Here is a 22,861-nt window from a genome sequence, read left to right on the forward strand (position 1 = left end):
GATCTGGTCCAAGAGGTAACTGTTACTGGACCGCTTGGAAATAGTGACCACAATATAATAACTTTTAATATTCCTGTGTTGGGAAGAACACCGCAGCGGTCAAACACTCTGGCATTTAATTTCAAAAAGGGGAATTACACTAAAATGAGGAAGCTAGTTAAACAGAAACTAAAAGGTAGAGTAATTAAACTAAAATCCCTGGAAGCTGCATGGAAACTGTTTAAAGACACCATACTAGAGGCCCAACTTAAATGTATACCCCAAATAAAAAAACACAGTAAGAGACCTAACAAAGAACCACCATGGCTAAACAGCCATGTTAAAAAGGCAGTGAGAGAGAAAAGGGCAGCTTTTAAAAAGTGGAAGTCAAATCCTAGTGAGGAAAATAGAAAGGAACATAAACACTCCCAAATTAACTGTCATAATGTAGTAAGAAAAGCCAAAAAAGAGTTTGAGGAACAGCTAGCCAAAAATTCAAAAAACAATAGTAAAATATTTTTTAAATACATTAGAAGCAGGAAGCCTGATAAAAAAGCAGTGGGGCCCTTGGATGATAAAGGTATAAAAGGAGCGATCAAGAAAGACAGTGCCATTGCGGAGCGATTAAATGATTTCTTTGCTTCAGTCTTCACGGCTGAAGATGTTACAGAGGTTCCTAAATCTGAGCCAGCCTTTTTAGGCAACAAATCTGAGGAACTCACTCAGATTGAAGTGACATTAGAGGAGGTTTTGGAATTAATTGATAAGCTGAATAGTAACAAGTCTCCAGGACCAGACGGCATTCACCCAAGGGTTCTGAAAGAACTCAAATGTGAAATTGCGGAGTTATTAACAGTGGTTTGTAACCTATCCTTTAAATCCACTTTGGTACCAAATGACTGGAAGACGGCCAATATAACACCAATATTTAAAAAAGGCTCTAGAGGAGATCCTGGCAATTATAGACCGATAAGTTTAACATCAGTACCAGGCAAATTAGTAGAAACACTAGTAAAGAGTAAAATTGCAAGGCACATAGAAGAGCACGAATTGTTGGGCAAAAGTCAGCATGGTTTCTGCAGAGGGAAGTCGTGTCTGTCTAATCTATTAGAATTCTTTGAAGGGGTTAATAAACATGCGGACAAGGGGCACCCAGTGGACATAATATACCTAGATTTCCAGAAAGCCTTTGACACGGTCCCACACCAAAGGCTTTTATGTAAATTAGGTGGTCATGGGATAGGAGGAAAGGTCCTTTCATGGATCGGGAATTGGTTAAAAGACAGAAAACAAAGGGTTGGAATAAATGGTAAATTTTCACAATGGAGGGGGGTAACTAGTGGTGTTCCCCAGGGCTCAGTCCTGGGACCGATCCTGTTCAACTTGTTCATCAATGATCTAGAAAATGAGGTAAGCAGTGAGGTGGCAAAGTTTGCAGATGACACCAAGTTGTTCAGGACAGTCAAAAGCAAAAGGGATTGTGAAGAACTACAAAAAGATCTCAGCAAACTGAGTGATTGGGCAGCAAAATGGCAAATGAAATTTAATGTGGGTAAGTGTAAGGTAATGCATGTTGGAAAAAATAACCCAAATTACACGTACTACATGATGGGGTCAAATTTAGCTATGACAGATCAGGAAAGGGATCTTGGAGTTATAGTGGATAGTTCTCTGAAGACATCCACGCAGTGTGCAGCGACAGTTAGTAAGGCAAATAGGATGTTAGGAATTATTAAAAAAGGGATCGATAATAAGACAAAAGATATCATACTTCCCCTATATAAAACTATGGTACGCCCACATCTCGAGTACTGCGTGCAGATGTGGTCTCCTCACCTCAAAAAAGATATATTGGCATTAGAAAAGGTTCAGAAAAGGGCGACTAAGATGATTAGGGGCTTGGAAAGGGTCCCATATGGGGAGAGGCTAGAGAGACTGGGACTTTTCAGTTTGGAAAAAAGGCGATTGAGGGGCGATATGATAGAGGTATATAAAATCATGAATGGTGTGGAGAAAGTGAACATAGAAAAATTATTTACCTTTTCCCATAATACAAGAACTAGGGGACACCAAATGAAATTGATGGGTAGTAGGTTCAAAACTAATAAAAGGAAATTTTTCTTCACACAGCGCACAGTCAACCTGTGGAACTCCTTGCCCGAGGAGGCTGTGAAGGCCAGGACTCTATTAGGGTTTAAAAAAGAGCTTGATAAATTTTTGCAGGTTAGGTCCATAAATGGCTATTAGCCAGGGATAAAGTATGGTGCCCTAGCCTTCATAACAAGGGCAGGAGATGGATGGCAGGAGATAAATCACTTGATCATTGTCTTCTGTTCTCCTTCTCTGGGGCACCTGGCATTGGCCACCGTCGGCAGATGGGATGCTGGGCTTGATGGACCTTTGGTCTGACCCAGTATGGCCATTCTTATGTTCTTATGTTCTTATGTACAGAGCCTCGCCCCGGGCAGCTTCTGACCATTGTGATAGACAGCCTGGGCACGACGAGGTGGGAGATCCAAGGCTGACAGCGGTCTGTTGGTCAAGCCGTCAGCCCTTACAACTGCTCAGGGTCTCCCTGTTCTCTCTGCTCAGTGCACATGGGGGATTTGGGTCCTGCTGGCTTGTGTGTCTGCCTGCATTTCTTCAGCTCAGCCCCTCTCCCTGCCTGCTCTCCAGTGGTTTACCCCTTAGAGAACAGGGGCCTTGTTTCCTTTCCTCCCTCAGGGCCTGTTCCCTCTCCTCCAAGCACCCTGCAATGTGTCAGCTAAGGAGGTTCTGCCTCCCCTGGAGAGGCCTCTGAGTGTTTATAGGGCTGGCCACACAGAAAGGCTGTTTGACCAGGCTGGGTGGAAACCTGGCCCCCTCCTTGGGTCTCTTGAAAGCCCTTGGCTTGAAAGGGTGAAGGAGACTGGAGCAGCTCGCAAAGGGAGGTTAAAAGCACAGTGGGCCTGTTGGCAAAAGGCTGTGTCTGGAAGTGCTAATTGCTACTAAAGAGCTTTAATGAGCTGCTAGCTGAATTGGTGGGTGCGTGCTCCTTTTCCCTCTGCTCCTTTCACCCAGGCTGGCTTCCGCTCCTCAGCCGAACAGCACAGAGGGTCCCCTTTGTGGTCAGCTAAACTGTTTACTTTGGGATAAAGCGCAGAGGGAGCCACTTAAAGGCCCCCGCGTGCTGGAATTCCGACTCGGTGGGGACCAGGACGTGAGAGGCAGAATGGTCTTCGGGTGCGCACCTTGTGAGGGGATGGCGGGTGGGGAGACCAGGCCATGCTGGCACGGGAGCAAAGGCGGTGGGGAGAGGAACTGGGAACAGCTGAGTCTAGTTTCAGGTCCTTAGTGGCCTCCTTGAGGGCCGTCAGGAGTGCGTGATGTGTAGTCCCAGGGCTGTTGGGAGTTTCTGAACCGCCAGGCTGATCACAGCCCTTTCTTGGCTGCTGGCTCAAGCTTGGTAATCGCATGGGAGGGCTTTTCCATAGCAGCTGCACCCTTGGGTGGCTGTGACTATCCCTAATGGGGTCCTTGGAGCTAGGAGACCTTGGTGGGAGGTGAGGGCTCAGGGGACAAACGCAGGGAAGCAGCAGGGAGACCCAGGGAGGCAGTAGGCAGGTGAGGAGGGAACAGGGAGTCCCATGACTTGCTCTGTAGCTGGCTGCCCCTCTAGCAGATGTTCTCTTGTCACCAGGAGCTGCTTGCTGTGCAGGCGGCACATGCACTTGGGCAGTCCCAAGCTGTGGGTTGCTCTGCTGTTCAATGAGAGTTGCATAACTCATGGACCCAGCAGGCTCCCTGCAGCCTCCTCCCGCCACACCCAGGCAGCAGCCTCTGGCTCCAGAGCGTGCGGGGACCTCGCACCTTCTGTGCTGCTCAGGGCTTTAGGTTCCTCTTGCCGTCAGCGCCCCCATTGCCACCTCCTGCGGCTCTCAGACCTCTGGAGAGCGTGAGGGCCTGGGAGCGGCTGTCTTCAGCAGTGCCCCAGCTCCTCTCCACACTCCCACTGGCCTTGTGCGCCTCAGCCTGGCTAGCCAGACCCTGCTTGCCACACACGCACCTGCCAAGGCGTCCCCCTTCCCACAGACACGCATTATGCTGCCTGTGGGCCAGTGTCTCCGCCCCATGAGTCTCTCCCTCCCACTCCCTCCTGCACTGCCTTCCATGCTGCTTCCTGGGTGGAATATAGCCACCTGGTGCCCGTACGGCAGCCTCCTGCTCTCCCCCATTCCCTCTCCCCAGGGCAGCTGCGTCCGTGCCCCTCTGCCTCACCAGGAGAGTCTGAATCCCGCATTGTGCCGCTCCCCTGGCTCCTCAGGCTGAGGCTCAGCCCACTGCCTCGGTCTCTCATCACACAGTGCTACCATCCCTCTCAGACTCCTGCTCGCCCTCTGCCCATCTTTCCCTGCCGTCTCCCTACACGCTGGCACTGGCGCAGGGGTGAGGAGCTGGGGCACGGCTGTAGACAGCCGCCGCTGGGCCATCACACTTGGCATTGGCCCTGCGAGCTACAGGCAGTCAGACACTGGCGTGGTCCCTCAACCATCACAAAGCTTTGACTTCTCTGCGTGTATCTTGTGTTGTCTCTAGTTCCATTGGCGGGTGGGGCTATGGAAGCTGCCCCTTTCGGACCACACATGTAGCCCCAGCCGCCGCTGCTTGTTTAACTCAGGTTGAATAACTACCCTGTCCCCCTTTCTCTTCTCCCCACAGGCTTTTGAGTAACAACAAGATCACGGTGCTGAAGAATGGCTCTTTCTTTGGACTGCGTGTTCTCGAAAAGCTGTAAGTGCTGGCTGGCCCATTGTGAGGGCAGCGCCGCTCTGGGCTCCTAATGAGGGACTGGGAAAAGAGGGACCAAAGCAGAGCAAAAATTAAATGGGAGTGGAGTGGGGAGGGAGAGGGCTTTTCAGTGGTGGGAGGGGAGGGGAGGGGAGGATCAGCTTGGTGTCAGATGGGTTTTGTTAATGAAATTAAATACATGGCTCAGGGCAATTTGCTTTTTACTGTCGCTATAGATTTAGGCAAAATTGTACTTAAGTTTCCGCAGCACTAACTGATAGGAGCAGGGGGAAGAGCTGGTGAATGTCAGTTTGGTTGGCATCTTCCTCCGGGTGCGTCCGAGCTTGCCATGTTATCCTGGCTTGTTCCGTGTCTCAGATCACTCTGCCTGGGAAGGCCATGGGGATCAGTAGCTGCAGGGCAGTCTTTCCTCTCTAGCTTTCTGATTAAAGCCCAACCCAAAATGATCACTGTGCCTTTGCCAGGTTGGCCTGTGTGCCGTGAGTTAAGAAGGGTCTAAGCCTAGTGCATTCACCCTGCAGACACCACAACACAACAGGCTCAAACTACCCCTTGGCTCAAAGGCTCAGCAGAGAGACTCAGGGGACAGGGTGTCCCTCTGTCCTCTACTGAAGGTCTCATCAGGGATATTGGGTGAGCTTGTCCATGGTGTGTTAGGCATTTGCATCCACCTTTGAGTTCATAGAACACTGGAACTGGAAGGAACCTCGAGTGGTCATCAAGTCCAGTGCCCTGCCTTCACAACAGGACCAAACACCATCTAGATCATTCCTAACAGACGTGTAGCTAACCTGTTCTTAAGTATCTCCAGTGATGGAGATTCCACAACCTCTCTAGACAGTTTATTCCAGTGTTTGACCACCCTGACAAACCAGAGGCCACAGAGAACAGTTTTTTCTCACTCTTCCTTGTATAACACCCTTTTAGGTACTTGAAAACTGCTATCATGTCCTCTCTGTCTTAAACCCAGATCTTTCAATCTTCCATCATAGGTCATGTTCACTGGACCTTTAATCATTTTAGTTGCTCTTCTCTGGAACCTCTCTAATTTCTCCACATCTTTCCTGAAATGTGGTGTCCAGAACTGGACACAGTACTCCAACTGAGGCCTAATCAAAGCAGAGTAGAGCAGAAGAATGAAGTCTTGGGTCTTGCTCCCAACACCCCTGTAAACGCAACCTAGAATGCGGTTTGCTGCCTTGTTTTTGCAGCAGAGTCACACTGTTGACTCATTTAGCGTGACAAATCTCCTCCTCTAGCTTCATGAGTCTTGGAGATTATTTGCCTCAGAGGCCCACAGCATCCCTCAGGTTAGACACCAGCTTGCTCCTTTGGTGAGCTACTCTCATCATTGGCCGGCATAAGGAAAGGAGAGGAAGCTTCCCCCTGCAGCGTGTGCAGCCTTGCTGTGGGAGGTGGGAAATGAACAATTCGGATGGAGAATGCAGCTGCCTGGGCACAGCCTGGAAGGTGTCAGAGGAGAGAAACCATTTCGTCTCAGAGAGCGAAAAGAGAGGTTCTCTCCCGGACTCCAGGAAATGCGTGGAATTTCAGAAGCTCCTTGGAAAGCCACGTTTGGGCTGGCAGCATCAGAGGGGGCATTGACTTGCGGGTCCATATGAAAAGCAACATTGTCCCTCAAACAAAGTCGACGTTCTTATATCTCTGTGAAAGGCATCTCTCTGACGGGAGCCTGCACTAAGGGGAGATTTATGGCCCCCATATGGATTTCATCTGTAGGTATGTAGGAGCGGGGTGCATACACTGAGGGGTTTTTGTTCCCAGACACGGTCTTTCTGAAGGGCTGCTGCATTCCAGCCGCGAACCAGGGGCTCTGGCTTGATGTATTGAGCGAGACTGAAAGTGCAGCTTGTGCTTGGTGGTCCAGAAGGAAGCAGAGGTTCCCAAGCAGGCTCTGATGAGATGGTAGCTGGGGGAGCTAGACCAAAGTGGTGCCGTAAATAGCTCTGGACTGCATGAGAATCCATGCCGTGCTCCCCACCGCCCGACCTGGGTGCTTGCTCCAGGAATGTTAATGCTGTTGTGTCTCCCTCCCTGCTAAGAAGCTGGGCTGCAGCGCCTCAAGGAGTGGAAACAGCAAAACTTGAGTTTAGCTGTCACTCCTCCCAAGGAGAAAAGGCCTTAGTGATGTCAGGGCCCTGTTCCTACATAGACAGTACTGTGGGACAGGCTCCCCTTACAGTGCCATGCTGGCAGCATGTTCGCGGTCCTACACCACCATTTAAAAACCAGGGCTTTTGCTACGTCTCTCTTACAGCTGTGAGCTCATTGGTTGTCACTCCCTACCCCAGAGGTGGCTGCATTTCTCTCAAGCATAATATGTGCCTTGAGGCCCTTTGGGAGTGAAATGCAAAATAGAGGGTGTCGAATGTAGTATCTGGCCAGTCCAGAGTTCCTGATTTGTGTGTAGGGCAGACAGGGAGAGGATTCCATGCCTTTGAGAATCAGCAGCAGGAGCAGTTAGGATGCTGAAGTTGGAGATGATATTCACTTGCTGCTTTTGTCCAAGGAGTTGTATGATCTGCAGACACTAACTAGCTCCCATGTTCTCATTGTGAGTTGACAGATGGGGAAATTGTGGCAAGGTAGGCTAGGCAACTTGCCCCTGCTCTTGACCACCAGAACCATGTACCTTCCCAGCATCAGTAGCAGAGCATCCAGGAACTGGGACTGTCTGTAAGACCTAGGAGGAGTGAGCCCTCTAATATTTTGTCATGTGCACCAAGGCAAGGGGGGATATGCACCGCCAGTGGCAACCTATGCTGTGCTGTATGTGGGTGGTCAGTGTGCTCTGCCAATCAGGTGAACCTCTCCTGGCTTGCTGCCCAGGTGCTCTGCATGCAGGGAACGGTGCCTAGGGGTTCTCTTGCTTCTGTGCCGAGTCGTGCGGAGTGAGGAGGGGTAACCAAATTGTGCCTGCACTGTGACAGTGGCACGGCGAGGTAGGATCTGGGCTCTTGCAAATATCTTTTGCTGGTTAATTGGCCTAAACACAAAGCCCTGACCAGGTGCCAGTTCCTGCAAACCTTCTGCTAACCCTCACGTGGTACCCCTGCTGTTCCTCCCTCCTGGATTCTCTGCACACCTCCCCCTGCATCAGCCCCTTCTAACTTCTAAAAGAAGAGCTCCTGTAAGGCCTGGGATGGGTCTGCTTTTCCCCACAAGAGGAGCCAAGCCTTGCAGGTAGTAGCAGGGAGTGGAGAGAAGAGAGGGTGTGTGAAGGAGGAAAGGAGAGAGGAGGACTCAGTGTCCAGTAAAGGCCACAGAAGAGAGCTCCTCTGTACTGTGTCAGGCCTGAGTGATGCGCACGGAGCCCCTGTGCAGCTGGCAGGGAGCGCACACAAATACTCCATTCACTCTGGGCTTCCCAGTCCTTCTGGAGCACTAATGACTTGCCGGCTGGCAGGGAGGCATGTGGCGGTCTTAAAGCTGCATAGCCGGGGAGGGAGGTGAGGCGGCTGAGTGTGGAGCAGCACCCAGCATACCCTCTGTCTGGGAGAGGCTGAGCGCTCGGTGCCTCAGGCCACCTCTACGGAGGGACCGAGGAAGGACTGAGGTGTCTGATATTAGGCTTCGGAGTTGGAAAACTCTGCCTCTCCCTGTGCCCCTTTTCTCCTCTGTCACCCACCTTTGCAAGGTGCTCTGAGCTGTGTGGACAAAAGGCGGGAGACATGCTGTGAGTGGGGTGATTTCCCCTCCACATCCCCCAGGCCTTTGGGCATCAGTGACACCCAAGGTCGCTCTGTCCCTTGTGCTGTTGATGAAAAGGGCTGAACAGACTGGTAAGTGCTTGGTCCCATGTCCACGGGCAGGGTAAAAAGCAGCATCCAGGGCGATCCCCGATGCTGCGTGAGCACAGTGCCGGAGATGCTAAGCGACTGAGGAGGGGTGGGAGTTGGGGGGACCAGGTGCACCCTGCTCAAGAGCAACAGGCTAGAGGTGTAGCCACCATAGGCTGGAGGAGGAAAGGGAGAAGGCTCATGCTCCCAGCAGCCAGTGCAGTTCTCATTCCCAAGAACCACTGAGTGAGGGTCTGGTGAAGAGAATGTCCCAGGAGCGGAGACAAGGGGCACGGCCCAACAGCCTGAGACGGAGCTGCTGGTGACTTCCCTTTGAGAGACAAGCCTGGTGCAAGCCTGGGTTTCATTAGCTCCAACAAGGTCTAGTAGTATGGCATGCACCTGCCTAAGCCAATAGCCTATCCCAGCTGCTCCTTCGGGGCCAGGGCTGCTGGAATGCGACGTGCCAGGGAGCAGGAGGTTGCAGGCCAGGCTGGTGTGCTGAATGCAGCTAGCAAAGATTGCGGTTCCCCGCAGCAGTTGCCCACAACATGTGTTGGCTGCAGCCTGAGCAGGAAGCAGAGAGCTTGCTGGGAAGCCTTAAGCACAGGCATTGTACTTTCCTTTAGCAAGGGCCAGATTTTCCAAAGAGCTTGAGACCACATTTCTCTGTGCTCTGCACTCGCAATGGGGCTGGATTTTCTGTAGAGCTCAGCTGCCAACATTCACCCAACCTGCTGAGCTCACTCAGCCTCAGATATGAGTGTGAGAATTCTAGCCTGGCTATCACCTCTGTCGTGGCAAGGGCAAGCAGGCTGGGCTGGCTGTGCTCCGAGGCTGGATTCGTCCCTTGTTCAGGTCATCCTTGTTTTGGTTGCCCACGATTCGTTCTCTTCCAAAGGGAGGGCAGGCCATTGCAGTAAAAGGGCCAGGTGGCAGTACCGTCACGTTCACCCCATGCTCAGGAGCTACGGGAGCACCCCAGATTCAGGCAGGCTAGGGAGGCTGAGCATCTGGACCAGTGTTCCCTCCCAATTTTTCCATCCATGTGCAGAATAAATTTTATTATGTACACCAAGGCATGTGCTGCTGTGCACCACCAGTGGAAACACAGGCTGCCAGCTGTGGGTGCTCTGCTAATCAGCTGGGTGTCACCTGACTGTCTCCCAGGAGGCCGCTCCAGTGCACAGCTTACACTGGGCACTGCTCTTGACCCAAGGCCTGCCCCTCAAATGGCCACAAAACACCTGGCCTGGCACAAGTGCTCCTCTAAGCAAGCAAACAGATGGTGAGAATAATGTGCATCCTTTGGCTTGGCCCAGACCACAGTCTTTCAACCTCATGGCAGGCCTGTTTTTTCTGAGCCTGTCTCCACTGTTTGGATGGGTCACTTGTCAGATTCAGAGCCACAGCTGAAACTGTCAGTGCAGCTTCAGGGATTTGGTTGCGTTCCTTCTGCTGAAGTTGGGGAAAGATGTGCCTGAATCCCCTAGGCTGCTTTGGGAAACTGCCTCCAAATGCATTTGTAAGAGACTGATGTCCTGATCAGTGTGACTGACACCTGAGATTGAGATGGTTAACCTGGAAGAGCTTCTCTCCTTGTTGTCATGGCTACCACTGGCCTGATTTCAGCACCTCGCTCCCCTTGGATGCTGAAACTGGGGATTAGGAAGTCTCTTGTTGGGGAGGTCGGACCTGCTTCCAACAGAAGGTGGTCCAATAAAAGTCCTTCCTTGTCTTGTTCGTATCCTGGAACCAAAGTGGCTACATCAGCACTGCCAACTATTACCTGTGTAAACAGTTTCCTTTTTTGAACCCCATGCTTCTAGCATGCTGCTCTGATATTTGGGGAAGCTTCGGTAAACATTTCTTACAACAAATTGCTTAAAACCCCCCAAACGACAAAATCCCCCTTTTAATATTTAGCTTTGTCCAGTTCTTTTTTGTAAACTAAACTCTGAATTTGGGGCCTAATTATTTGTGGCTGTCCCTTTAATCTCAAGTCAGTTAACTCTCCTCCCCCAGTTACTTTCAAAGTGTTGGGTCCTGTCCTCTCGCTAATGGCAGGGGATTAATGCTCCCATAAGGGGAGAAAGCAACCAGGAATGGGCTTAAAACTTGACGTTACAGACCAGACTCCGTAAGCAGAGGAGTCAGTGGGGAATTGCAGCAGAGGACGGTCTGAAAAAACACCCTTTGTAGGAAATCTGATTTCCTGAGTTAACAGAGCCCAGGGTTGTTCCACATGATCCTTGCACTTGACTTCGGAGTTCCTGCCTTTGTCCTTTGAGTACAAATCTGAGAAACTCTTGTCTAATTGGGTTGGACCCTGGGGTGCTGAAAATCTCTTTAAAGTCTCATTGTTCTCCTAGCCCTGGACAAACAGCACGGCCTGATCCCGGGGTGCACAGAGGAGCATTAACCTCACGGTCACCTCTGGAATGTTCAAATTATGCCTGAAGCCCAGAGCCGTGAGTCAGGAGGTGGGGGTGGGCTGGCTCCCTATCTAGCGACTCCCCCTTCTGCTGCACTCACACCCCACCCCAATTGCCTCTCGCTCTGGCCAGCATCACTGCACTCTCTTCGGAAACTAATTGTCCTCAGCCAGGGCTGTAATTGTTTTTCATCATCTTGATTCAGAGCTCCAGAGATAATGCATTGACCCCATGCCCTCGGTGGCTAGACACAGGGATGGACCACGTACAGGGCCGGGGAGTGGATCAGGCAGCTGTACCCACCATGGCAGCACCCAAGGAGGACTGGTTGGTGGTGTTGATATGTGTCTCCTGTTTTTTGGGAGGTGCTGAGCACCTGCAAGGCCCATCCCATCCTGGTGCTCCTTCTGGTTGTCAGCACTGGTGTGAGGTGTGTGTGCAGGGACAGGAGGATGTCTGGGGAATCAGCCAGGATGGGCAGTAGAGCCTAGACAAGGCTGAGTTTGCCAGCACTATGCCAGCCAGGTCTCATTTACCCTCCTGTCCCATGGGAAAGTGTCCAGCTGACAGTGGCAGGTGTACAGGGATGAGGAGCTGCGTGGAAATCTCAGAAGGGGGTGTGGGGTTATTAAAATGCACATACCCTACCTGGCCTCTCGGTTATTACACACACAATGCAGCATTTGAGAGCAGTTGTCACGTTGGCTGCATTTTCCTGGCCAATGAGTGTTTCTTATAGACAGATTGTATAGTTAGTCGCATGCCTGGGCCTCTGTGGCTGTTGAATTCTATGGACCTTGTTCTGATGAACTGACAGGGGTCTTAGAGCTGCAAACCCCTAAAGAGGAAGCACTTTTAAAGCACCATGCAAGTATAACTTTAGCTCTAGTACTTGAAACCTATTAACCTTTCCCTGCCAAGATGGAAGTGAGGTGTAGTGGTTCGAGTAGGGTCCAGGGTGCCAGGACACCTGGGTTCTGTTCCTGTCACTGGGAGGGGAGCGATCTCTTGTGCCTACTTTACTTGTGGTGTTGCCTCTAATTTTTTTCCATCCGTGTGAGGAATAAATTTTGTGATCTGCACTAAGGCATGTGGATGTGCACCACCACTAGAAATGCAGGCTGCTGGCTGTGGGTGCTCTTCTAATCAGATGGGCACCTGAATCTCTCCTGAGCAGCTGCCTAACAACTCATCTTACAAGGAACTCTGCTTACCTGCCCTGGCCTGGGCAAAGGCTGTTTATCTGCGCATTAGGAGGACACAGGATACATGCCCTGGAGATGCCCAGGATCTCACGCAGCCTCTCTACTGATGTGCAGCTACGTAATGAGATTAATGAGCCTCAGGGAGGGGGCTGGTATGCAGCACTCATTAGAAAAAAGTCAGCTCTAAACTGTCCTTTCCAACCAATCTAATTTGCTCTAGGAAGCCTCCCAGGGGCCTGTGTTCCTTAGCAGCAGCTGAGGGTGGCTGCAGTTTACAGATGCTGCATGGGGGCCAGGCAGCTGGAAACTGAACAATCTCTACTGGGGGGAAAAGGCGCAGGGCGGGGAGAGCAATCCTATAGTTCTTGGGTAGGAGCATCATCCTCCCCATGCCAGCAAAGGTCCCAGCTCTGACTGGACTGAAGGGTTTGTTTCCCAGGAGCTGCCACTGTCAGTGTGTCTTGTGCCCCAACTGCAGGGGGACTTTGGTGCCTATGGCACATTCATTCCTCTGGGGCTGGCAATGTCCATTGAAATGAGGCCTCTGTGTTGGAGATGCCTGGAGTTTGCTGGGTCCCAGTACAGACTCATTTAGCTCAGGCCCACAAACCACTACAGCCCTAGCTGGATTGGAGCTTGAGAGCGGGAGAGAAAGGACAGTACAGGGCTGTGCAGAGCCCTCACAAAGGGGTGGACTAGTTCAGAAGAAAGCTGAAGCACAGCGCCAGCTCCTGACTCTCTGTAGGGCGAAACAATGTGGGGTCTCTCCTCTGGAAAGGCGCTGGCTCTGTGCATCACAAGAGCCTCCCCACACCTCTCTGAGCTTCAATCTTGGTGCAGGAAGAGATTTGTCACTGTGATGGCAGCACACCAAGTTGCACGTCTGCTTTGTTCTCTGCCTGTGGCTCTCAACGTGCACCACAACATGCATAAACTAACCCTCCCAATCCTGCTGGGTGGTGCAGTAACTGCCACCCCCCCACACGCCCACTTACTGAGCTGCAAAGAAGAGAACCCAGGAGTCCTGAATTCCAGTCTTCCTGCTGAGCAACCGTCGGACTCCATTTGTGTCTCCTTCATTGACTCCCTGGAAATCTGGCCGTGCGGTGTGAACCTTCACAGGGATAAACTCTGCATTACTGATGGGATTTGGGGAGACGCTTCCCATGGAGGTAAGTTCTGCTCGGGATGATGCCGTGGGTGTGTTGAGAGAGAAGCTTCCCATAGGGGTAAGCTATTTCCTGATGGGATTTCTTGCACCTTTGTCTGAGATCAGATGCGATGAGATGGTGCTGATCTGGCTCTGCCTGACAGAGCAGTTTTTGTGCTCGGACTTCAGTGGTTTCAAGGTTTTAATTTATGCCATTAATTGTGTACACCAGAGAGAGGAGAAAAGTTCTGATGCTTTTGCCGTAGAGTTAAGTTTAAACACACACAGGTTCTCTGAAGTGGCTTCTGCTGCTTTCTGAACAGTATACCCTGCCCCTCATCCACTGCATCTCACTGTATCCAGCTAACTCGTGCTCGGTCGGCAGGCTGGAGAGGATAGTTTCTGGTGCTCTTTGATGGGAGATGCAGATGGAAAGCCTGAGTGTTGCCTCTTGGCACTGCTCCTGAGAGGTTTGCTCCCAGCTCTGCGTTGCACTGAGAGGCCTCCGGCTCTGGACCATGCTGTGGGTTTGGTTGTCTGTTTGGGTTGAGTGCAGCCGGCAGAGGTGGATCCAAGTGCAACACTGGGTGCTGCAGCAGAGAGGCACCGAAAAGAACAAGCTCCTGTTCATTTCCAGAACATCATTCTCCCATCAAAGCAGACTCTGTAGGGCCCTTCATTGCAAAACATCCCAGGGAGCTCTGCAGGCAGGTTGCATGGAAGACACAGGACGCGAAAGCACGCATTGGAAGTGCCCGAGTCACTGAGCCTCCAGGTTGGGTCTGAGCTGAGCCATGGAGAGATGCAGTCCTTGTGTAGATTTATGTGGTGGCTTTTGCACAGAGGGGAGCTTCCCATGAATGTAATCCAGGCAGATGGGAGCATTCCCTGCGCTGCAGCGGGAGAGGATGAGGCAGACAGCAGTGGGGAGGGGTGTTTGATGGCCCTGGGTGCAAAGCCCACGTTGTTGCTGGTGGCTGTTAATACTCAGCACTCTTTTGCTTCCGGAGGAATGGGATGGCTCAGATTAGCTGGAAATGGTTTTGGTCAAAATACAGTACTGTACTGAGGTGCTCAGCTGTGTTCCCTGTAGCTGAGTGCTTGGGCAGCCATCCCGAAGAGAAAAAAATACCACCCAGCTGATTAGAACAGCACCCCCAGCCGGCAGCATGTATTTCTACTGGTGGTGCACACCCACACATGCCTCAGTGCACATAACAAAATTTATTTTGCCCATGGATGGAAAAAAATTAGAGGAAATCCTGGTGCTCAGCAATAGCCATCCGCTGCTCTGAATAGATCTGAGGGTGGGCGGTGAGCTATGCTGTCCACATGCAAGCCCTCTGTCTAAGGCAAGTAAAGCCAGAGGAGGCGGGAGGTGTGGTGGCTACAATGAGAAAGCGTCAGGCTGGAGCTCCAGGTTCTCTTCCTGGCTCTGCCACAGGTTCCCTGTGTGACCCTGAGCAAGTCACTTAATCTCTCTGCAACCTGTGAAATGGGACGTGTGTGGCAAAACAAACCACTGCTGCACTGTGGTGGGGAGCAGAAGGGGTTTGTGTGTGAATTAGGACTGTACGGTGCTTTGAGAGGCTTGGATAGAAGGAGAGGATTTATTTCTTGCCAACGTGCATCTCTAGGCTCCCTTATGCACCTTCCCTGTACACAAGCCAACAGAGACACAACGGCTTCGACAGACACTCAATGTACTTGACCCTGACACTGCCCAGCATCGGTAAAATGCATCCATTGAGAGTTGTTTATTTAAAAACCCCTCTCCCTAGTCTGGCCAGTGGGGATTCCTGGGGCCTTGTTGCTACTAATGAGCTCCTATGACTGGAGCAGCAGAGAGAGAGTCAAGGGAGGGGCTTGTTATTTGAATGTCTAAACGGCAGTTCCCATTTGCTAATTGCCCACTTGAGCGTGCTCACCCCTGGCTCTGGAGCTGGGGTCCTGGCCAGATTCCAGAGTGAGTGATTACATTCTGCTGACCTGAATTCCCCCAGCAGCTTCGTGTTCAGACACAGCACTCAGCCCTTCCCGTCCTAAACTGGGGCCGGGCGCGGTTGAACCATGCTTGCGTTTCACCCAACAGGTAGTTGTAGTTCAATAGAAGGCAAAGCAATGTGTCATGCATCCCTAATTGGTAGAGAGGCTTGTAAAAGTTCTGGAGCACTTTGGAGCCTTCAGGCCAACAGAAGTTACTTTTAATTTATTTTGGAATTGAAAAAAACTGTGTTCCGTCAATTCAGCACCACTTGTGCTTTATCACGTGCAGGAATTCAGGCCCAAACTCTCCAAGTTTGAAGTCTAAAATTCAGCACCTAAATCCACCCTTAGGAATGGGAGAAAAGTTGTGGCTAGTGGCCAAGGCACCGGATGGGAACTCAGGACCTGAATTCAGTTCTTGGCTCAGCCACAGACTTCCTATGGAACCTTGGACAAGTTATTTAATCTGCCACATCTCAGTGCTCCATCTATATGATGATGCTTCCGGTACTGACTGTGCCATGCTCAGACGTAGCGGTGGTAAGTATGTAGATAGTAAGGGGGGAAACGGGGCTGTGGTTTTGTTTTAGTTTTTTTTTCTAAAGGTGTAGTGGCTCCGTTTGACTTCCAAGGTTTAGCAGTTCTGAAACATAGGCCCCCATCTCCTCCATGTTTGCAGAGAGCCTGGCTGAAGCTAGCCTGACTCTGTAGAGGCAGAAGGCAGGATACCTCGTTGAATTTTGGCATCTAGATTCAGCCATCAGTGTGTTACAATTTTCACCGTGGATTTTTCAAGCCCCAATGACTCTTTGGCTCATGCGGTTGGATGCCCTTTTTAAGCCAGGCCAGAGAATCTCATCCCATGATCTGTACCTTGAAAATGCTGCCCTTTGTGATTCGTGTGAATTTTTCTGGTTACGACTCCCAGCCTTTTGACTGTGCTTTGGCATCTGCCTGTTGGCTCCCAGAGCCCCCAGGAGACAGCCAGGAAAATACTGAGCCAGAAGAACTGTGTATTCTGTCATTTCCCAGGCTGTACACACTTAGCTCCCTTAGCTCTGAAGGGATCTGGCCCCTGGGGCTGAAGCAGGTTTTGGGGAGCATGGACTGGTACACACCTGCAGGCCAAGGAAGAGGTTAAAGTTTGGATTGAGAGCCATGTCTTGGGAACTCGCACGCGGCGTTTGTAACGGAGCATCCGCTCACAGTAACCAGATGGCGGGGGAGGATAAGCGGTGGGGGGGCGCCACTGGGGAAGCAGTTGGCTCTCAGCGCAGGGTGCTGTGGCAGGAGGTTAGTGAAAGGAGCAAGCTGTGGCCTGCATTGTCTCCATCCTGGTAATGCAAATGGCCTCATGCTCAGAGATGGCACCAGGGCAAGTGCTTAGCACCACACTCTTCTCAGAGCAGCCTCCTGGGAGCATGCTGTGTCTCCCCATGCTTGACAAGGTGACGGCATAAGAGCCATTGCCCTTGCCCTGCCTGACCCTGAGAAGTGGTAGGAGCACAGTGCCCCAGCCACACAGAGGACAAATCCCGCTGTGCCATCGCCATACATGGCAGGGCTGGTCCTGAGCATGTGGCGCTGAGGGCCGAGTCTCTCGTCCTGGTTTCTGGCGGCTGCCCAAGTGCTCAGGTCACAGGCTATACTGGCTGCAGGTACAATGCCCTCCAAATGCCAATGCCACTCAACTGCAAACCTCGGTGGTCTCTGCTGGCTCCTGGTTAGGAGCTGGAAAGCCCAGGAAGGCAGCACTCATGGCCTGGTGTGGGTATGATCTCTTAAGCCCCGACAGGTCCTGGACTCCCACCCCATCTTGAGGGCAGGCACCAGCCACGTTTGCAGCTTTCCATTGTGCTCTCAGTACAAACCATTGAGGCAAAAGATGGGGGTATAATGGGGAGAAAGGCGGTTAAAGTGTTCACTGTTTTCTTCCCAATCCCTCAGGGAAGTGTTCCTGAGAGAGCTCAGATCCATTTCATATCATTCTGCTCTGTGGGCTGTGGCGGCGTCCGAAGGAGACTTCAGAGAGGAGCCCAGGACTATACCTGGCAGGAGTACTGAGAGCCTGTGTTCAGGTCCTTGATTACTTTAGGCCCCATGTGTGGAAATTCAGAGAGGGAGAGAGGCAGGCGGCTGCAGAGCAGCCGAAAGGCATTCGTTTACTCCAGCCCTGAAAGGCTCTGGGGTAACGTCGCTCAGAGTTGGAGAGAAAAGTAGCTTTCATAGCAAATTAATCCCATACTTTGCAAACATTGGCTGGCCGTTTGCATTGGCTGAACGTGGCTATTAACTTTCTGTACATGAAAGAGCTGGGAGGGTCTGAGCAATCATCTGACAGGAGTGAACGTGCTACACAACTACCACTTGGTAGAGTAGGGGAGGGAAGACATGAACCGGCTCCTCTGTCTGCCATCTCTCTGATTCTGAAGCTTGGAGGGAGCGTAGAGAGAGAGAGGGAGAGAGCATAGAACTTTCTCAGGCCTTGTCTGCACTGAAAAGATTTACTGCCTGGCTGTGCTTCAAGCAGACACAGTGAATGCCGGCAAAAAAGGTCCTGCGGCTGATAGGGCTCATGCCAGTTCCCCAGCAAAATCAGCTGTGCTGGCACAAGCACCTTTTTGCTGGTGTAACTGGATCTGCACTGGGACTCTGCCTGGTACAGCTATATTAGCAAAACATCGTGCCCCAACAGATGTCACGACGCCAGCAAAACCTTCCACGTGCAGACTAGGCGTTGGATATGCACATGCTCCCATGAGCAGGTCTGCTACTGGTGCAGGAAGGAAGGAACGAAAGAGGGACTTGTTTACAATGGTGGCTTATGGCTAAGAAGTGATTCCCGGTTTCCAAGGCCAGCAAGACCACTGCGGTCAGCTAGTCTAACCTCCTACATAACGCAGGCCATAGGACTTCCCCCAAAAGAATTCTCAGAGCCGATCTCTCCAAACAGTATCAAGCCTTGATTTAAAGAATCTGCCCTTGCAGAATTGTTCCAGTGGTTCTCTAAAGCAGCTGTCTGGTCTAGTGTGCAGGTCCCTCTTTAAGCTCTGTTGGCTCCTACATTTTTTCATGGTAGAAGATCTGAATTTCCAGGGTCCCTGAGCAACATCATGGCTCTGTCTTCCACCCTTTGGGGCATGCACAGGGCAGCTGCCTAGCTCACGTCTTGGGGGAACAGTGAGAGGTCACCGGTTTGACGCATCCTCAGACCTTGTCTCCAGTTCTGCATGTCTACCGCAGCTTGCTGCAAGTGTAGATGGGCAGGCAGCTTTCTGCCAGCCTGGGGCTCTGTCCAGCTGCCTTGCATGGCCTGGAGGTGCATTGCCCTGTCTATTTCAATGATGCCTGAAGAAGCAAAAAAGAACCCAGGGGTGTTCATGGCATTTAAAAAGGGCCCTTGAGGGCACTGTATGCGGACTGGTTACCGCCTTAATATGCACTCCTCCGTGGTGCTGCTCCCCTGGATATAGTCAGGTGCACTTGGTCCACTTGGTGACATTGCTTAGTGCACCTGGGGGCCTGCTTTTGCAGCTGCCCCATTTGTGCATCATCCCTGGATTCAGAGGGGCTTGCAGTGAGCGTTCTCCTCCTGTGGTCACAGAGGCAGTGTGGGAATAGACGGCAATTCTGAGTGTGCAGCTGGGTTCCTGCTAACATTTTCCATCCACAGGCAGAAGAAATTTTCTTACGTGCACCGAGGCAGGTGCAGATGTGCATCACCCATAGAAACACCTGCTAGTGGCTGTGGGCGCTCTGCTAATCAGCTGGCATCTGAATCTCTCCTTGGTGGTCATGTAAGTGCTCAGCTTGCAGGGAACACTGCTGGGCACCTTGACACCTGCAAGTGAGGTGGAGGAAAGAAAAGGAGGAGCTGTGGAGGTGGGTGGAGAGTGGGAGGGGCTGGGGACAGAGTGGCGGGTGGATGAATATGAAGGCTGTGAGTGAGTGGATGGGCAGCCTTCCTTAGCACGTGCTAGGGGCCCTTGCATCTGCGGAATATCAACGGGGGCTGATTTGTGCTGGGAGGAGGGAAAGTCTTGGGCCCAGAGGAAACACAGAGCCAAACAAAAGCAGAGTGGCGAGAAGAGCAGAGCTCTGGCTGGCTGGGAAAGGAAGTGACTTAATGAGAAATGTATCCTGCTGATAGAACCCAGCACTGCACTTGCCTGGGGTCCTGCTTGGCCTCCTTTGAGAGTGAGGCAAACAGCCCAGGAGCCCAGCCCGACCTGGTGCTCTGTATTGAGCACTGGGGGGCCTCCTCTGAGACAGGCCCCGATGCCAGGTTGGGCCTGTCTGTGGCCTCGGCGGAGGGCTCCAGCCCGCTGTCAGCCGACTGCTCTAATATGGAGCCCTTCCAAGGCAGATGTAAACACATGGGCTGTGTCTGGATTATGTCTCTGCACAGCCCACGGCAAGCATGAGCTCGCCTGTAAAACCAGACAGGGCAAAGTATTTTCCTCATTAACCCCTGGATGGCCAGTGGGGAAGGGGGAGCAAATTGCAGCTTCTTTTGTGATGGCTATTTGGGGTGGGGGAAAAAATAAGCGGGGGAATTTGGTTACTTTTAGGACTCGTCTACCTACAGAGAGTTGCACTGATTTTTAACCTAGAGCATGACGTTTAAACTGGTTTGGTTGACTTGGTGCAAAAGACTCTGAGGACACTCTCCAGTCGTGGGGGAATTCTGCACTTTTACTATGCAGGCCTGTATGCAGTTGTGGTGGGGGGGTGTCCCATGTTGTGTTTCTCTCCCTTCCTTCCTGCTGCGCTGTGCAGGGGGAGCCTGCAGGCCATGATGGGGGAGCCAAGACACCGTTGGAGCTGTAGTTCCTTGTCAAGCTCCCTGCCTAGAGAGCTAGTCCTAGAGCAGGGAAGCGATTAAATTTCCCAGCATGCCCTTGGCTGCCAGCAACAGGAAGGGTAGGGGGATGATGGAGTGTTGTTTTTCACTTACAATGTTACAGCAAGAATCCAGAACATAATTTCTGTAAAACCTTTATTACTTTATAAAATTTTAGCAAAACAGAAGCATTTTACCAACCACCATTACCACTCATATTTTTCATTAACCTCTCTTCTGCACGCTCGTTGCACAATTGTTTTCAACTCCTTTATGTTTTAGAAAATTGCAGTCTGCATTTATGAAAAAAGCACCCCTCCACACACAGAAATTCCCACCTACAGCCCTGCCCTGGCTCCAAATGCAACAACTGCAGAATTCCCCCAGAACAAGGCTTCATTTCAGTTTAGACCAAGGCCTGGAGTATACTAGGGATCAAAGTTGATCCCACATAGGCAATTCGAGCCACGCCATTAGCAGAGTTAGAATTCACGTGTCAGGATCGACTTCGTACTCTGGTGTAGATCAGGGCTCTCCAGGCTCATGCTGGCGTCCCTTACAGCACACGGCAGCGTGGAGTACCAGGGTCGATGGCCGATCCCAGAGAGATCGATTTTCCTGACACGGCAAAATCGCACACCGACGGATCGATTGCGGTGCGTCGAACCCACAGGAAGGATTGACGTACCCCAAGCTTCTGGCCGCTTAACCTAAGCCTGCAAAATCAGTAACAGGTTTCAGCTAAGCTGCAGTGAGCCTCTCTGAGACTGGTGCCGCGTGGGAGAGCTGACAGCGAGGTTTGCACATTTGCATTGCTTAATGGAACCAGCTGAAGTTTGTGGGACGACAAGTCCTACGTCTGTGTGAGAAAAGTGGGGGGGAGGGCAGTTACACAGGGGCTGGGCATTTCAAAGGGGCCTGGAGCGCTGGCTGCCACCCCCACTTTGGCAGCAGCTGGAGCTCCTGGCCCCTTTGAAGTGCTGCAGCAGTGCTGCTCTGGTGATCTGCGTCGCTGTGAGGGGAAGTGGGGCCAGTGCCATGGTCTGGCCAGTTCTAAGAGCTGAACTCGGCCCTATCCCTTCCACCCTTGGCTACCCGCCTTCCGGGGCCACGGAGCTGGGGCCCATGGTGGCTGTTGGCCCACTGCCAAGGAGATAAGACTGGTCAGACCATGGGTCGGTTTTGCCCAGTGTCTCGTCTTCTGACAGTGGCCAGTCCCAGGTCCTTCAGAGAGCGTGAACAAAACAGAGCCCTTTCTGCAGGGCTGCCATCCGCTCCCAACTTCTGTCTGAACGAGGCTGAGTCACCCACAGCTGTTAATGGACCCGTCTTCCATAAACTTGTAGCAATCACTGTCAGCGTCCTGGCAAGGTAGTCGACAGTCTATTTCTATGGCGATATTATTACTCTTCAGGCATGGCATATCTACCCATAGAAATTGATTGTTGCTATATTTGACGCTCTGCTTTCTTTTCCACCTGGTGTCCACTTCCCCCACAGTGTGACCCGTCCTGTCATTTCTCTATACTTTATACCCTGCAGTTACCATGTCCTCTTTGCTATCCACATTCCACCAAGTTTCTGCAACACCTGTAGTCAGTCTCCTCCTTTAGGAGCAGGCACTCGAGTTCACGCATCTTAGCGCTTACAGAATGGGCCGATAGTGTGTTGTCTGCCTTCATGTGATGCAATTGAATGGGACTCTTTCAGCTCAGTAGTTCTCTTGACTATTATCCCTGTTAAAAAATATCCAGCCCTAAGATATGTCTCTGTCTGAACCTTGTGCTCCTCCGCACTGGTCAGCCTTCCCTCAGCCCATACTTTAAAAACTCCTCTACGGCCCCATTAATTTTACAAGTCAGGAATCTGGCTCTGCTTTGATTTAGATGGAGCTGATCTTTCTGGTATAGGCTCCTCCTTTCCCGAAAGGTTCCCCAGTTCCTAATAAACCCGATTCCCTCCTCTGAGCACTCTCGTCCCGTCCGTGCAGAGATTGTGAAGTCCTTTGAACTGGAAGTGGTTCAGAGAAAGCTGCCTGGTGGAATCTCTTCTGCGGTCATGTCTGAGTCCATCAGTGCTCCCCACCTGAGTCAGTGGAGCTGTACCATTTTACCCCAGCTGCGCATCTCTCCTGTTTGGTCAGCAGTGCTTTCCTTGCCCACCGCCAGCTCTCTCCCAGTGGCCTTTATAGCCTGCTTCCTGCTTTGTTCATGTCGTTAGCAGGATGATATATTGTCTTTTAAACCCCCAAATGCCTGTCCACATCCTCAGCATGCCCGGCAGGTCAGGAAGCTGGGGCCATGTGGGATAAAGCCATGGTATTCGCTCCTGCTGCTGCTATTGTCACTTGTTTATGTTAATGGTGGAATGCTGGGTTAAAGTTTCAGGGACACAGCTGTCCCAGGGGAACTCTGTGCAAACTTGGAATGGGTGCAACGGAGGGAGAGTTTATATTATCTCAGACTGTTTATACTCAGGCTATGGAAGTCTTTGGGCTGTATCCAAGGAACTGTCCCAAAGTCATGTGCACACACTGCTGTTTCTTGCTGCTTGACAGGGGTTTGAAGTTGGGGTTGAGCAGGGCGGGCAAACCCGCAGCAGTTGGTTTTCATTGACTTGTACAATGTGCGGGGGAGGAGAGACCATGAGTGGGGCCTGTCCAGGGGAGCCTAACA

General features: G+C 51.6%; 1 protein-coding gene across 1 annotated transcript in view; it reads left to right on the forward strand.

The window, feature by feature from the left end:
• The window catches only part of ADGRA2 (adhesion G protein-coupled receptor A2), an 89,671-nt gene that overhangs the window by 30,421 nt on the left and 36,389 nt on the right, over positions 1-22,861 (forward strand). The window contains exon 2 of the mRNA XM_074982012.1: positions 4,678-4,749. Coding sequence (XP_074838113.1) covers positions 4,678-4,749 — 72 coding nt within the window. The remainder of the gene's footprint in view (positions 1-4,677; positions 4,750-22,861) is intronic.

This window comes from Carettochelys insculpta, chromosome 31 (genome assembly GCF_033958435.1).
Source record: "Carettochelys insculpta isolate YL-2023 chromosome 31, ASM3395843v1, whole genome shotgun sequence".
NCBI lineage: Eukaryota > Metazoa > Chordata > Testudines > Carettochelyidae > Carettochelys > Carettochelys insculpta.